We start from the raw sequence: 12,722 nt of genomic DNA on the forward strand, positions 1-12,722 counted from the left end.
AGCAGCGTTATTATGCTGCAGGCAGCTATGGATGGTGCAGCTCCGACCTGCGCTGTCGAGCTAGAGACAGTGACCGGAAGCGCTATTGGCAGGAAGTTTTCAGAATAAAAGCTTTATTGGCAAGCCTCTAAAAATAGATCTCACAAAACTCACAAATATTCAGAGAAAATACAGTGATACACGACATGCAGTTTTAATTTCACTTTATTTTGTTTTCATTAAAAGCACAAGTAGATGTAAAGCGATCCGAATTTGCTTGGCCAACCATCTCCATATGGACACACTGAAACACAAAGTGCACCGTATTTCTGTGTTAGTTAGTAGTAAGTGACGGTTAGGACCACAAAATATTATATATTATTAATATGTTTTGGGATAATGGACAAAAAAAAAATCATCCCAATTAATCTAATTCAGTTCAATATAGCACCAAATCACAACCGAAGTTGTCTCAGGACACTTTCCATTTAGAGCAGGTACAGACCAAACTCTTTTTCTAATAATAATAATAATAATAACAATGTCGTGGCAGTACTTCATGTTTTTACTTTTATTTTAATAAGACCTTGGTCAGCTTCCGGTCTGTTTATCTCTGTCTTTGTGTGGCTTGACGTAGCTCTCACTGCCCTCTCCTCCCCAGTTTAACCCTTTGGCTCCCGTACAGAATCAGGCACCCTGTGCTGTGTGGGGGACTTCATTTAAAAAACTGAATCCGAGATCACGTCACGGTGCAAGTCTGTCAACACTGAATATTCAAGTTTCATCATATTAGGATATTCCTGCAATGCACCAGGGGAGGTTTGAGTGCACTTGCTGTACTTTCTGTTATCTTTAGCTCATCATTTACAACAACAACAACAAAAAAAGGATTTTCTGCCTGAATGAGAAGAGTTTATTTCTCTATCCACCATGCCTTAATTATCAGTCATCACTCTGCTAGCTTTAATGTACTGTATGCCCTCGTTGCCTGCAATCCTTTTCTCTGTTAAGGCTTTCACCTCAGCCTACAAACCCTGCACCGGGCTCTGCTGTCCAGCTTTCTTCACTCAGCTGCACAGGGAGCTGAAGCCTTCACCCTGCACCCTTTACGCTCCACAGAGCCGTGTAACGCAGCCTGACAGGATGCAACAGACAGAGACTGTCAGCGGGAAAGACATCATTGTTTTCAGGTTTAAGATGTGACGGAGCTGAGTTACTTTGCATTCTGCAGCAGGGATCAGAAGCCTTTGAAGTGAAGAGAGGATCTGAATCTCACTGTGTGCCGCAGTCCTCCACACATCATCCTCCTCTGGGCCTAACAGAGCGGGCACCTCATACACCGCGGCCTCACTCGAGGTTTCACCACAGCGGTTCATTTAGTGCAGAATGACCTGAAATGACTGGACAGAATTACCTTTCAAATCTATGAATACGTGCACCTGTACTGCAGCTGAGTCTGCTCTGACTCTAACTGATGAGTGTGTGTTTTGGGGAACTTAACCCGGCCCGCAGCCCTTGCTGAAGCTGCAGTGTATTGCAAGATGTGATGGCTGCACCCTCAGCCACACCAGCAGACTGAAAACACTGATAACATCAGCTTCACACACCCTCATGTCTTACTTTTATTTAGCCCGCTCTCTCGTTAGTGTTCATGCTCAGTTACAGGAAACGCTGATATTAAGCCGCTGATGCTGACACACAAAGAAGTGCAAGCCTTTAGTTTTTGTGTCGTCACCACTATTTCTTCTCATCTTGAAGTTGCATTGATTTTATTTTCTCTTTCTTGAGTTACTGAGCTGCTGCTTCCAGCCTTCATTCATTACATGTGACTGGTCTTCTCATAATGATCAAAACAATGAAACCACGAGGAAGGTTAGTACTGAATTCAGTCCTCATTCCTTTACCTCGCGTCCTTCAGTTAAGTCAAGTTTAATTCAATAGTTCAGTATAATTGACACCAGTTTGGTTAGTATTAACTCTTTTGCTCTGTATTTTCTTCCTCCCCCTCTCACAGATCATCCAAATGAGTCAATCTGAATGTCACAGCTTGATCAACATGGAAATGCGAGTATAGGATATTACCCCAAAGTGCTCAGTCCACACTGGTAGTTCTGCTGCTGCTGAGAATCAGTGTGGACATTTCTTTGTACCGTTCAATCCCAGTCTCACACTTATTTGTACAGTTTCGACACGTGTCAGGCCGCGCTCGTGCTGCAGCCTTCCTGCCGATTTGGTCAACAATGCACAGAGCAAACAGGAGAGACAGGCAGAACTTTGGACTGACAGATTGTGCGAAGAAAGTGAGGAAAATCAACTGCAGGCTGCAAGAGGTCAAAGGTCAGCCTAGACTAAAGCTCAAGAGTGTGCTTGTCAGAGAAATTTTGGCAGAATGTGTGTGTGCGTGTGTGAGTGTGTGTGTGTGAGCCTTTTTGAACACTGGATTATTTGGTAACAGGATTCAGGTTCAGAGCTTTGTTGCAATCAGCAATACATAACTTCCTCCTTAAGGTACAGTAATTTACAGCTTATGCTCAGCCAGGAGCGACTATTAGCTTTTTAAAGAAGTCAGCGCTTTTACGCGCAGCATGCACAATAGGTTCATATTTACTAATGCTGATAATAATGGTCATGTGTGCAGGCCAACAGAACTGAACTGTAAATCCTTTTAACAGTAAAAGCATCATGTTCTAACGTGGTCTCTGCTTTGCTCTCCCTCCTTTTCTCTTTCATGGTCACGCTCTAATTGAATCAGATGTTGGTATGGGTGTTTGTGGGAGACAGAGCATGTGACCAGCCGGGGTCAGGCCTGCTGGTGTTGGGTAGCTGATCGTCCAGTTAGATAGAAGGGGAGGTGCAGATGGGGCAGGAGGAGGCTGACACCTCCCACAGCAGAGGGGCTGAGCGATGCTCTGGCAGCCTGCTGTAAAGACAGTGACGTTGTGGGTGGACCAGTGCAGGCCAGTGAACTGTGTTGACATGCATTTATAACGATATATATATATATGGAGGCCATCTGATACAAAAATGTGACTGTGCTTGATCAGAGATAAATCTGCCATCAGTGGCTGCCATCAAGCTGCAGCAGGAAGCCAATGCTGCCCTCTAGGGGACAGATGGAGCAGCATCACACCTTCACTCAGTTTCTTAAAGATTCTCAGTCTGTTTTGTTCACCAGGAGTTAAAGTCTGCAAGCAAAACAAAACTCCACTGAAGATCTACAGCTTTGTTTTCTTTCATATTATGCTATATCCCCCTGTGACCTCTTGCTGTAGGTTGGATGTCATGTCTTTTCCCTTCATTTAGAGATGCACAGGGGTAAAATTGCAGTGTTTCACAAGAAAGAAGCAAAGATTAGAGCAAATGAAATAAATATAATTCTGAGTAGCAGAACTGAGGTTTTCAGCCCCTAGTATCTTGGGCTTTTGCTCAACCAGTGTGGCTGGTGTGGGAGTAGAATCAGGACACAGTCAAGTTTAGGTTTCTTTCAGCACTTTTAATAATTACTCAGAGAGGCACAAATACAATTTACAGGGCTACCTTCCTCTACACGTGCGCCCACAAGTGACTTCCTGTTTCAGCCTATGAGTCCTCCCAGCTGGCCAGACAACAGCAGAGACACACACACACACACACACACACACACACACACACACACACACACACAAGGTCCTCTCACATAACAGTCTTTTTTTCCTTTCATGAATCCATATGCAACATCAGTTCTGAAAGAGAGATGTGATTGAACACGTTTTCATTTCTTCAGCCGAGCCTCAGTGACACCTTGAGGTAGATAACATTCTCCAGTCACCTCACACACGAGAGCTGTGAAGCACACGCTGCTGACGATCCTATTTACCTCCACAAACTCTCTTCTCTTCATTCAGCATCTTCTGCTTAAGGTTTCATGCATTTCATGTTTTCTCTCCGCACACCTACTGCTATTCAGCTCAGTAACCAAATTAAAAACAAAGAAACGTATTTTATAATTTATCTTTACAACTTTCAATGTTTCACACTTCTTAAAACTAGAATATTTTAATTGCATTTATACAGAATTAGGTTTTATCTTTGGTGGCTAAACTGAACAAGGAAACTGAAATGTGAACTTAATATTGTGACAGTAATTTAAACCACTCATTTGTACCCTGGTTGCTTCACTCAAATTCTTCATACTTCCAGTCCAGGGTGCCTCTGTATCCTGAGGGGTTTTCAGTCCTGTGTGTTCTGCATGTTGTGTTTCTGGTGGGTTGGTACAAAACACAAAAAGGTGACAAGTGCTGCTGTCTTCACACACATACCACCTCTATCTGCCTCCTTCCATAAAAAAACAAACAAAACACACTGAAAAGTAACACTTAAAGTAACAGAAGATCAATTATAATGTAACAAACACTACAGAGATCACAACTATGTAGTTACACAAGCATACATCAACAACTGAACAAAACACACACACAAAAAAAACATGGATGTTGCATAACTGACAACCAGAAGTTCTCATTCCCCTGCAAAGAACAGCAGGGAAACAGCACGTTCTGCTTTACAAAATACTGCACAGCTAATTTGAAAAAGAAACTGTGGAGGTACATGAGAGACAGGGTTGAGTCGTCATTCTTTTTGCAGCACTTAGCTCATGTTAGTTTGAAATGCCCAGGAAATTGCAGTTACCTTTGCTCATGTGTTGATGTGCAGAATTTGAAAAGAATTGTGGCAGAGACTAAGTGCTCTATCATAAAAAGAGCTCTTTTTTTAGGGTTTCCAAAGATCAAAGATTGTCCATGTGAAAAGCAGTAGCTCCTAACATGCATTATTAATACTTCCACAGTTTCTTTTGTAGTCATTTTGGCACTTTTTCTCCTACACATGCTCATAACACGTCATCTACGCAGTCTGGGCTCAAAGCCTAACGACTTTATGTTCAGTAAAATATTATAAAAACAACATTGAAACATGAGTATTAAATAGTGTGGAATTACTTGGTGTCTGCATCCTTTCTCATGAGCTCATATATCAGTATCTCTCTCGACCTGTGTCAGGAGAACGAAGTGGTGGACTGACCCGTGTCGCTGTCGGTGATGCAACCAGGTGAGAGTGTGCAATGAATGAAGTGCTGAAAGATCGGTAGTGCAAAGTCAACAGGGGTGTAATTACGCCGTTATAGGTGAGATTACACTAATTTGTGTGTCAATTTCACATTTCAAAAGGATACTTTGTTTCATGATAATAATTCTGAAGGCAAATTTAAGATTTCATGTGCGAACCAATTAGCCAATCAAATATTTCATCAACCAACTGCACACTGTCAAACAGGCCTTGGATTTTAAAAATCTTTAGTTGTTCCCAACTGAGCACTACTTCAGACACCATAAATATGTTTACATGTGCATTTAATATGTCATTCTATAAAGCTTACAAAGGGTGCTAGAATACTGTGTATGGCTATTTTCCCTATTAAAACAATTGCGTTCTTTGAGGGGAGGAAATGTTGATCAAGTGTCAGCACCTGATATCTAAAACGCTCCCACCCACCAAAAGGCAGGTGATCCTACATCTGGTGTATGCTCATCATCCTCCCGGACAGTTCTTCACTAAATCACTGACAAGGTCAACAACCAATCACAGAACACCACGACTACAGATGCTGCTGTAGGGAGGAGCTTTCAGCTAGAGACAGGCTCTACAACCCGACCTTCTTAAAAGCTATTCTAAATGAACACATTTAGTATAAATGGTGATGCAGATCATACAGATCTCCAAACGTTTTTTATATTGAAAATTAGTATTTTTTTGAGTGACCTTTCTACGCTGACTTCAAAGCCATTCTGTAACTTGCCCTCTCTATGCATGTTTTTCTCAGGTCCAGCGAATGTCTCTGCACCTCCTAGAGTCGAGCACACCAGACAACATGAAAGACTACGAGGTTCATATCAGCAGCCCACATTCACTTCTTTGCTTATCTTTACACAGTGAGTGCCAGTAACGTGATAACATCAACACAATAGGGAAAGAATATGAAAATGCAAGAAGACATAACAACGTTTCCAGAGTTAAATGAACAATTTAAAGTGTCTCTATGCTCTATCTTCCATGTGCAGGGGTACTGTGGCCCAGCGTGGACACACACTGTGCTCGTACTCTCAGCCAGTCAACTGACTCAACCCTGACTGTTTCCTTCATCCTGAGGTCCTTCAGACATCTGTCAATCACAGGTGGTCCCGCCTTCCATCAATCCCCGCCCCTTCATATTAACCAAATTAGGCTTCTTCCACGAAAATGCCCGGTGACCAGTATCCATGGCAACAGCCCTTGTGTGCAGGGTGGGGCGTGAGAGGTTTTTTTTTTAAGAATAGATGGTGATGACTTCACGGCCACCGCCCCGCACCAGGAGGACCCGGTTCAGACCCTCGAGGAGAACCTCCAGGAACTCCATGTCTGAGAGGAGAGCAGTCAAGGCAGAAACACAGAGAGACATTAACAGGAAGCAGTACAGCACAGCACATTATGTTGCTCCACTCCACCCGTATTATTACTGTGGAAATGCTGTCCATCACAGTGAGCATTCACTAAACTATGCATTAGAAGCAGCTGGAGTGGTAGTCACTAAACCTGCAATAACTGATTTGTTTGATTTGATTCACCTAGGGGCAGCAGAAACATGTAGAGAACACAACACTGAAATATAAGTTGATATGGCGAACTTGTTAGAAAACAGTTCTTTATTGAAATATCCAGCAGTTGTGGAGCAGCATGACCATTTAATTGGACTTGTGCTTGTGTCACCTGGTCAATGTACAGTGAGTTCAATATTCACTCTCTTTTAGATCTGTTTTGGTCTCCACCAACTGGTTCTTTAGCTGTGAAATGCTCCATATGTTCGCCAGCTGGTCGCTAACTGTGATGCCACTGGAAAAGACACTATGAGAGAGACACTATGAGTGTACCAGCAAACCTCAACATGAAGCTCGGTAAAGCAGAGGTGAGCTGCAGATTCAGGTGATAATTCACAGCAGCTGCAAGCGACCCCTTTCATATTGTTTTCACTGTCATTTGATAGACTGTTACTGATCGTAGCTGCTTTAAGGATACAGTTCTCGTCTCCTCCTCTGTTCTTCGGTGGTCCGGGCATGTTGAGCAGAACCAGGTGAGCTCCCTGCGACTTGTTGACCACCACCTCATTCAGCTTGATAGCTGTGTGCATCCGACGAACGTTTGACTGGTTCCTAGTTTGACAAGAAGATCACAGTAAGAAGAGACAGCACTGAAAAAAAAGCATTAACAACCAGACTAAACTAAACTAAACCCTACATTTCCTCACTGGTAAGGACCTCCTTCTTTAGCCTTCATAACTTCATCAAATGTAAAAACTAGACTTACACTGTGCAAAAAAGAAATTTTCTCTCTTTATATCTCGTTTTTCTCAACAGACATTTTGAACAGACAGAAGGAAAAACACAGGTGTTACCAGTAACATCATAAATGACCCTGTTCTAGTGTCCCAGTAAGACATGGCAGTGCAACAGTGAGCTATGACAATACCAGGACCCTGAAGCAGCTAAATGGAATTCAGCCATCATTCATTTTATTACCTACACCTGTGCTTTTCATACTATCACATATCAAAACATCTTCTGTGAAAAGGCCTATTGTGGCAACATGGCAGCACTCACTGGGTAAAAAAGGAGCTGCACACTGGAAAATCCTTTGCTTGCAACTTGCTCTTTAAATAAAACCTTCATTTATAGTATATCCAGAAAACTCACTGAGAACAAGCTCTCTTTTTCAGGAGTCTCTTGTTCACAGGGTTATACGACGGAAAGCTAACGTAACAGGTTGTTTTTCTGACTGGCTTATGAACTAAGACAACACTAACACACTGTGCACTTCTAGAGAAAACAGCTTCACCAATATAGCACATTATATTAATAACATTTTGTCAATAAGAAAAGTAGCATTTATTAAAAGCATTCTGTATGTTAGCCTCAAACACAAATGAGAAAACAAACCATGGTTAAGGGACTGAAGCATATTGATTGAATAAAGAGACAGCATTTTAAGACCAAAGGGACATGCAGTGTGACACCCTGAAGTCATACATGATGTCATGTTATTGTTGTTTAGTTTGTCATAGCCAATTTAACATGCTGTAGTCTTTCAAGCTAATTGTATCCTGTTTATTAATAGTCATCGCTGTCAAAGATAACGTCTCTTCAAATGTTGTCTCTTTATCATCAGCTTCACAATGTTACATCACAAAGCAATCAAGCACATGACGTCCACTGCCAGAAGCTGAATTATATTCAGGACAAAAACAAGACGATTTCACAAAATTATGCTTTCCATTCTGCTTCATGAGAAAAATATTATATTTAGAATTATGTAACAATTTTGGATTTGCTGATCACCAAAAGGTAAATGGAAAGCACAAATTTGCTCAAGCATGCAAAGAATGTCAATATCAAATGCAAATTAAATACATACAGGCTTTTCCACTAAAGTACTGTTTGATTCTGGAACAGGAAGTCCATGCAGATTAGGACACAAGGACACAGACATACACACAAAGAGGTACGAGCACACGAGCTGGAGGACACTGAACAAAGCCACAGTCACCACAGCAGCAGTACACACATACGGCCTAGGGCAAAGAGAATGCGACTTACAGACTCTCCCACTCTCTAGAAGGAGGAAAATGGGATAGAACAACAGAAACAGGCTTAGATGCTTTCTACATCAGCTCTCCAGCTCTCGCCACCACACTGCATGCTTCCAACTGTCCCAAACGGCTCGTCGTGACACCCAAAGGTGACACACAAACCCCAGAGAGTGACACGGGGCCGTTTGATGTGTATGGGGAGGCTTTGTGAAAAAGCTGCCTCCATTTCTTCCTGCCCTGTGAGACTTTACGCTGGGCTTACAATGACTCATGTGAATTACAAACTTTATAAGCCAATAAAAGTGGACTGGTCTGGGACACACCTGTTGATGTCCACACACTGATCGTACGGACAGTATGGGATGAGAAGGTGTTAGTCTCAACAGCAAAAAGGTGTGCATATGGTCTGCGTGGTCTGGCCATGCACTAAGACTGAAATGGCTGGAAGTGTACACACATGCGCACACGCACCAAATGCAGCCTGAATGCACACGCCATGCAGACAGTCCCACTGCGCCCTGTCAGCCTCTTGACTACTGCTACTACATCTACACATGCTGTCCTCCTGCACTGAGGCTTTGGCACCATCCTGAAGTATTGTCACTACTGTATGTGCTGTTGTTTACTCTTCAGATCCTTTAAAACTTTAAAGCAATTCAAAATGGTGCAAATGTCTCTCACAACGCACATGCAACAACACCATGTTCTGTACCACCACTCTGACAGTATCTTTCAGTAGCGTATACAGTTAAATAAACACTTGTCTAATTTGGGAGTGGACCTTAAATTTACAGATCAACACGACAAAACTTTCACTTTTCCTTCTTTTAGCCACAAATATAAAAACATTGTTTTTTATTCAAACAAATGGCTACTTACGGTTTCATGTTAAACAGGTCACGCACAGCCACGTTGGCGTTGCACTCGCGGTTACGATTACGCTCTGTGAAGAGCTTGTCCTTAGTCCAGGTCATGTGAACCCGCTCGGGCCCACTTTCGGCCTTGTCATTTATCGTGGCGTGAGACGCTGTGTTTCTGTCATGGATGAGCTGGGCCTGGAAAGGAGTTAGAGAGAAGGGTGAGGAACTCGAGTATCAACCAGGAACTGTTTCAGGGGAAAGAGGAGATGAAACACGATGAGAAGAAGTGAAAAGAAAGCCATTACTGGCGAGAAATTTGAACATAAACGAACAAGGAAGGACAATTTCAACCTGGGAGGAAGGGAAACAACTTTCTTTCTACAAGTTCATGAAAGTTTGGCAAAACCACGCTAGAAAATAATGGGAATAATACAAACCAGTTCAACTGTTCAGCAATCAAGACACACACAGATCATAAACGAACAAATATACACTGGGCATCACAAGACAACATTTCTTTGGGCAGGCTGAAACACACCATTTATGGGTGACTGACAACAACAGAGCAGTGGTGGTGGTGAAGGTCAACCACATGCTCAAAATAAATACAGGGCCTCCAACGATGATTATACATGCTCACAATATTTGTATATATGTACGTCAAAACATATTGTAAACAAATATAAAGCAGGTCTATAAGCCTATGATGCAGGGATAGGATGAACATACATCATCAGAATATAATATCATTTGGTTGCCTTTCATCTGAAAACAGCTTTCCTCGCTTCTGTGTCTGAGCTACAGAGTAGACTGTCACAGTTACATAACCACAGCCAATGACAGAGGATAACAATGAACTGTGGGTATCATCTGTCATATAGATATGATATGGATGATGACCTCCTGTGTTCATTGGTACCAGCTGATATTTGATGAAACAGGATGCCCTGTTACATATTTAGAGCTTGGTCATTGAAATACTCAGTTTGTAATGTCTTCTCTGCCTTTTAGTGCATGTAGCTGTTCAAAGGATGGGTGAAGATATTCCTCCACTCATGTGCTCTGGTTCCAGGTATGAGTTAAAATGAAGAACGAGGGCACAGCATTGTCCAGTCAGAAACCACTCCTGGGTCTATAGCCTGGATAGCAGCCCTGTGAGGTTCATCTGGCTGTACGGCCTAGCTGCACGGACTCTGTGTTAGCATGCTACATTAGCATTCAACTCGAGGAGCAAAGAAGCAGATCTGAGCCTGCAGTGCAGCAAGTGAAGCTGACTAAAACATTGGAGGCTTTCAAAGATCTCAGGATATCAGGACAATTCTGAAGGTTTTTTTTCGTGCAAAAGTCAAACATAATTCTCAGGTTTCTGTGACAACACTGTCCACTCTTTCCACTCGTGTTTTGGGGAGGAGGGGGGGGGGTGAGGTGGGATCATGGAGGTAATGGGATGTCAGGCAGCAGTTCTAGGGTGTGACTGGCTGATATTCACAAAGCAGCTCTTGATGACAGCGATATAAAGTAAGTAGCACGACTGTTGTCTGGACTGGGAGTTAAATTGACAGATTGTACAAGATGGATACTATCTGTAATCAGCAACCAGCTTCTCTTTCTGGGCTATTCATAAGTTTGTTTTGCCAGTGACTTTCCCCAAAATGACACTTATTAGATGTTGCAATGCAACAATAACTGCCTTGTAGTGCTGGGCTGACTCTGACATCACACTGGTGCATGCAGACCAACTGGTTTTGGCCAGCTGGAGCTGCTCCGGTGCAGCTTTAGCTCTGATGTAACATGGTCACTCATCATCCAAGTACCCTGAACAAGTAGGACATAGTATGAACGTGGTAAATCAGCCATGAGCTGATGGTATGGATAAGACCACAGTGAAAAGGTTAAAAAGCCCAATGGATTATTCAGAGAATAAAACACTGCAGACACAGGCCTAACCTACATTAACTCGAACTCAATAAACAGTATTACTACTCCATCCTTCCTTCCTTCCTATCTGTGTATTGAGTATACTAACCACTTGCATGTATATTTTTAACATCTGGTAAATATGAGAGTAAAAGTCCAGATTTTGATGATGATGATAAAGGTAATTAAAACAACCAAATGACAAGAAACAACTGCAGCCAAAGATCCAGCTTTGTGAAGACAGGCCTGTGAGTCGATAATGAGGGACAGTGGGTTGACAAAATCGGCTACCTCATCCTCCTGAGTGTCCTCCATCAGTGAGGACTGCTGGCTGAGGTTCGTGCTCTGGGCAGCGCCCTGGTTCTTCCTCCGGATTGAGCTACGCGATTCATCAGTGATACTCTGAATCTGAGGCGGCGTGGCCCAGAGAGGCGATGGCAGATGAACAAGGAAAGTGGCCAATTGTCATACAACGCAGAGGTAGGCCAGATTTTCTGAAAAAACTGTTCTAAATTGAACTATGAAGTCTGTGATTTATGGAAACAACCCAAAGAGTTTTTTTTACATTCTGTATAATCTGACCTGTAAGATATTAATAAAAGGGTTGAGATGGTAACTCTTTAATGGGGAGAAAAATAATTATTAGTAACTAATCTAGGACACACTTAAGAAATATTGCATTCTGTTGAGTTGAAGTGGAATGCAACTGAAGAGACAAAGTAACTGTGAGTGCAGGTTACCTCTCTCTCCCTCTCAGTCCTGGAAAGTTGCATCTGTTTCAGCATCTGAGACCTCTGCTCCATCATCAGTGTCTTCTCATAGGTGAAGGCTGAGATGTCGTTATCATGCTGTGCGGGAGAAGAGAGAAACATCATCATCAGTACAACATGGAGAAACAGGAAAAAAAAGGCTCCACAGCAGTACGTTCATTTTGTTTGTTTTTTTCTGTCTGGGAACCAAACTAAAGACTTTAATCCCACATTTGAAAGAAGTATCAAAATCTATTCACTGATCCTTGGTAGAGGGTTGCTTTACTTCCAGATGAGATCCAAATCCATCCATAGACTTTTTAAACAGGAAATATATATATTATTTATTTGTAAAACATTCACGGATTAAACTTTCTTTGCCTTTTAAGAGAACAAAACAGTTCAGGAGCACTAAGTAAAAGTAAAGGACTGACCACCTGAGAGTTGATGTAGAAACACTGTTTTGTTTTGTTTTTTTCACTTTGGGTTCTTAACAAACAGTATCTTCAACATACGAAGGAGTTGTATTAGAGGACTATCAACATGAATCCAGTGTAGTGATGC

At 42.2% G+C, this 12,722-nt stretch overlaps 1 protein-coding gene across 4 annotated transcripts in view; it reads right to left on the bottom strand.

Annotated features, from left to right (window-relative positions):
* Positions 1–6,281: 6,281 nt before the first annotated feature.
* Positions 6,282–12,722, bottom strand: part of slc12a7b (solute carrier family 12 member 7b) — a 57,582-nt gene continuing 51,141 nt past the window's right edge. For 2 of the 4 annotated variants that reach the window (XM_041961953.1, XM_041961955.1), the window contains exons 21-25: positions 12,150–12,257; positions 9,512–9,687; positions 8,640–8,654; positions 7,066–7,199; positions 6,282–6,411 (exon numbers count right to left, since the gene is read on the bottom strand). In XM_041961953.1, the coding sequence (XP_041817887.1) occupies positions 6,320–6,411; positions 7,066–7,199; positions 8,640–8,654; positions 9,512–9,687; positions 12,150–12,257 (525 nt within the window). In that variant the 3' untranslated portion in view covers positions 6,282–6,319. Of the gene's footprint in view, positions 6,412–7,065; positions 7,200–8,639; positions 8,655–9,511; positions 9,688–11,700; positions 11,818–12,149; positions 12,258–12,722 lie in introns of all 4 variants that reach the window. The other 2 variants (XM_041961956.1, XM_041961954.1) reach the window with 2 other exon arrangements.

Source organism: Chelmon rostratus, chromosome 20 (assembly GCF_017976325.1).
Source record: "Chelmon rostratus isolate fCheRos1 chromosome 20, fCheRos1.pri, whole genome shotgun sequence".
In the NCBI taxonomy this organism is placed as follows: domain Eukaryota; kingdom Metazoa; phylum Chordata; class Actinopteri; order Chaetodontiformes; family Chaetodontidae; genus Chelmon; species Chelmon rostratus.